This window comes from Varanus komodoensis, unplaced genomic scaffold (assembly GCF_004798865.1).
Source record: "Varanus komodoensis strain SLA01 unplaced genomic scaffold, ASM479886v1 scaffold583, whole genome shotgun sequence".
Classification (NCBI taxonomy): domain Eukaryota; kingdom Metazoa; phylum Chordata; class Lepidosauria; order Squamata; family Varanidae; genus Varanus; species Varanus komodoensis.
Window position 1 is genome coordinate 32077 of NW_025336201.1, and position 3102 is coordinate 35178.

The 3102-nt window shown below is 44.9% G+C and overlaps 1 protein-coding gene across 1 annotated transcript in view; it reads left to right on the forward strand.

Moving 5' to 3' along the window:
- Positions 1 to 230: 230 nt before the first annotated feature.
- LOC123033077 (vomeronasal type-2 receptor 26-like) overlaps positions 231 to 3102 on the forward strand; it is a gene marked incomplete at its 3' end in the record, with an annotated part of 7108 nt that continues 4236 nt past the window's right edge. The window contains exon 1 of the mRNA XM_044449439.1: positions 231 to 504. Within this exon, the coding sequence (XP_044305374.1) occupies positions 231 to 504 (274 nt within the window). The remainder of the gene's footprint in view (positions 505 to 3102) is intronic.

Consider the following 3102-nt stretch of genomic DNA (forward strand, 5'->3'; position numbering starts at 1 on the left):
CTACCTCTATGAATGCCCCCACAGAAGAATGCTTTTGGGTCAGAGCGGGAACTTGTACTCCTGGTTTTATTTCTGGAGGGACAGAAATGAGGAAAGAGCTCTTAGGACTGTGGGGAGGAGCTATATTGCAGAAAAAAATGCAGGAAGTAGCAATGATTGGTTTAATTGATGGTGGGGTGATAATGCAACATCTATTTCTTTTCAGGGAAGGAACCACAAGGTATTGGAACATGCTGTCCTTCCTGTTTGCCATTCGGAAGATCAACCAGAACCCGCAGCTCCTCCCCAACCTCACGCTGGGCTACAGTGTCCATGACAATTACTTTGATGCATTGCTGGCTTCCGAAGCCTTGCTGGACCTGCTCTCTCCTGGCCAGGCCAATGTTCCCAACTATGGCTGTGGACAAAGGAATGCTATGCTGGCTGTCCTCGAAGGGGCTGACTCCGAGAGCTCTGTGCAGATTTCAACCGTGCTGAGCATATACAAAATCCCACAGGTGTGGGGTGGGGCAGAAATCCTGTTGGGCTTCTTCCCAGGGAAAGCGAAAAGAATTCCCAGTGTCTTTGGGGTTCAGCTGCAGAGCTCCAAAGCCCCATTGCGCATTCTGCACAGTAGCTAATGTCGGCCGTGTGTGTGTGTGTGTGTAGGGGATCTTTTGAAAAAGTGTAAGAAAGGGCTGCCATATAGCATCCTGCTTCTAGCACAAGAAGAAAATACAGTCCTGTACATGTTTTTGAGAAAAGTGTCTTCTGAGAAATGCTGGCTCAGTTCTTACTATCACAGAAGGCCTTCTTTGCATCCAGTGAAGCCTGCTGTGACTGCAACTAGGAACAAGTTTCTGATCATTTTGCAATGGAAGAGAAGCCTTTTGGAGGGCAAAACCTCAGGAGCTTTTTCTGAATTAAACCCTTCAAAATCATTTGGTTTACTGCTGCAGCTCTTGACATGATGGGTGACCCATCAAGCCACGATAAACAGCCTGGGGATTTTGCAAGTGGTGGGTGAGATTGTGAAATTTGCACAAATGACAGCCTTATCCTAAAAAAAGTCACTGTTCCGCCAAAGTATGCAAGAGTGAAAAACTGTATGATCACTTCACAGCCCTGCAGAAGCATCTTCTCCATATTATGAGACCCTTCGCAATGTCCTCACACCCCACATGACATCATTGAGCAAGCCAGAGCCCCATAGCACAACAACCCAAGGAATGGACTGCCCTATACACAAATAATATCCCTCCCCCCACCAAAAAAAAAAACAACTCTTGTAGTGGGTCCCCATGAAAGGGAATTCCAAACATGGCTCTTGCCCCCTCAACACTAGACTTGGATCCACAATGAACCAAATCTTCCATCTCTTGCTTCCTTTCCAGGTCACTTATTCATTTGCTTCTCATGCTCTGAGTGATCAAACTCAGTTCCCCTTCTTCTACCGGATGGTCCCCAAAGAAGGAACCCAATATTTTGCAATCATTCAACTGCTGCTGCATTTCAGGTGGACAACAGTTGGCCTAGTTGCTCCAGCCACCAACGATGGAGAGAGGTTCATAAAGCTGTTGACCCCAATGCTGACCATGAATGGTGTCTGTGTTGTTCTGTCATACAGTGTCTCAGGAATGAATACAAACTCAGTAAATATGGAAAAAGCACCCATTGTCAAGTGGAGACAAGTCAATGTCTTTGTCTACTATGCGGAAACTAGTTTCTTCTTAGATGGAATATTAATCATGCAACAACTAGTTGAATTACTGATAAAACCTATTGTAGGGAAGGTCTGGATCACGACAGCTTTGTGGGACCTCACCTTGGAGTTGATGTATAATACTCTGTCATTCCAACACATCCATGGTATTGTTTCCTTCTTCATCCAAATGAAAAAATGGACAAATCATGATGATTTTCTACAGTTTTTCTATGCTATGAAGGAATATGGGGAGAAAGCATTCAATTGCCAGTATTCAAAGCATGCAGTCTCTGCAAAAGGCTGGACAAGATGCAAAGAGAATGAGAAAAGCAGAGCTTTGAGTCAGAAAGACACTGAGAGCATGCTTTCTTTGGACAGCTCCATCATTTATAGCTCCATCCTGGCTGTAGCCCATGTCTTGGATGCTGCTTATTCATCCAGATCCAGGAGAATGGTGGTTGATGTCCAACGGCTGCAGCCATGGCAGGTATTCCCTTTCCTGTAACAGACATCAATTGTACAATTAAGTGGTTTAAGGAAGCCTGCCAGTTTAAGGTGAGAGAGAAGGTTCCGTGGCATTGTTCTATGCTCCACAAAGCAAAGGATCTGAAAGCTAAGCCAGAGGTCTTCCTAGAAACTGTAGAGTCATAGAGCTGGAAGGAGCCTCAGGGGCCATCAGGTCCAGCTGCCTGCTGAACACAGAATTGAAGTTTCCCATCCAGATGGGAGACCCTGGTTAGCTTCCCAGATTACACCTGCACGTGCACTGCAGGCTACATGGAAGCAATAATTGATGTGCCCTTTGAACACTGGCTCTCTTTCCTGTACTTGGTTTCATACCAATGTCACAGCTGTGGTATGCACAGAATCTTTTAAACATTCACTTTGTGGCTCTAGACAGAACATTCTGGTTCCTCCCAAATATTCAAGTGTGCAGAGATTCTTCTTTGTTTAAAATGGACTGTAAAATAAAGTTCGTCTCTTCTCTTCCTTAAAAAACCCATATGTTTAATCACTTCAAACTTGTCATCCAGCCCATGTCAGTTGAGGTCCTCTATGGACACAAGCACCATTTTGCTATTGAAGACCTGAAGCAGTCATCAGGGACACATGGGTGAAGGTATCAGCACTACCTTTGAAATGCTTGCTTTGTGTACCTGGTGGCAAAAAGAATGCTGCTCCTACACTGGCCAGATTCTGGGTGCTTTAATGTAATATTTGCAAGTAGTGTCCTATGGAACTTCCCTCCTTTTCTCAGTGCCAGTGTCTTCCCTGCCTTTCTAGATTCATGCTTTCCTGGGAATACCCTGGTTTTACAATTTTTCTATGGATGGAGTGTACTTGGATGAGAACGGACACCTGGCTGCTGACTTTGACATTGTGAACTGGGTGGTTTTCCCTAATCGTTCTGTCATTAA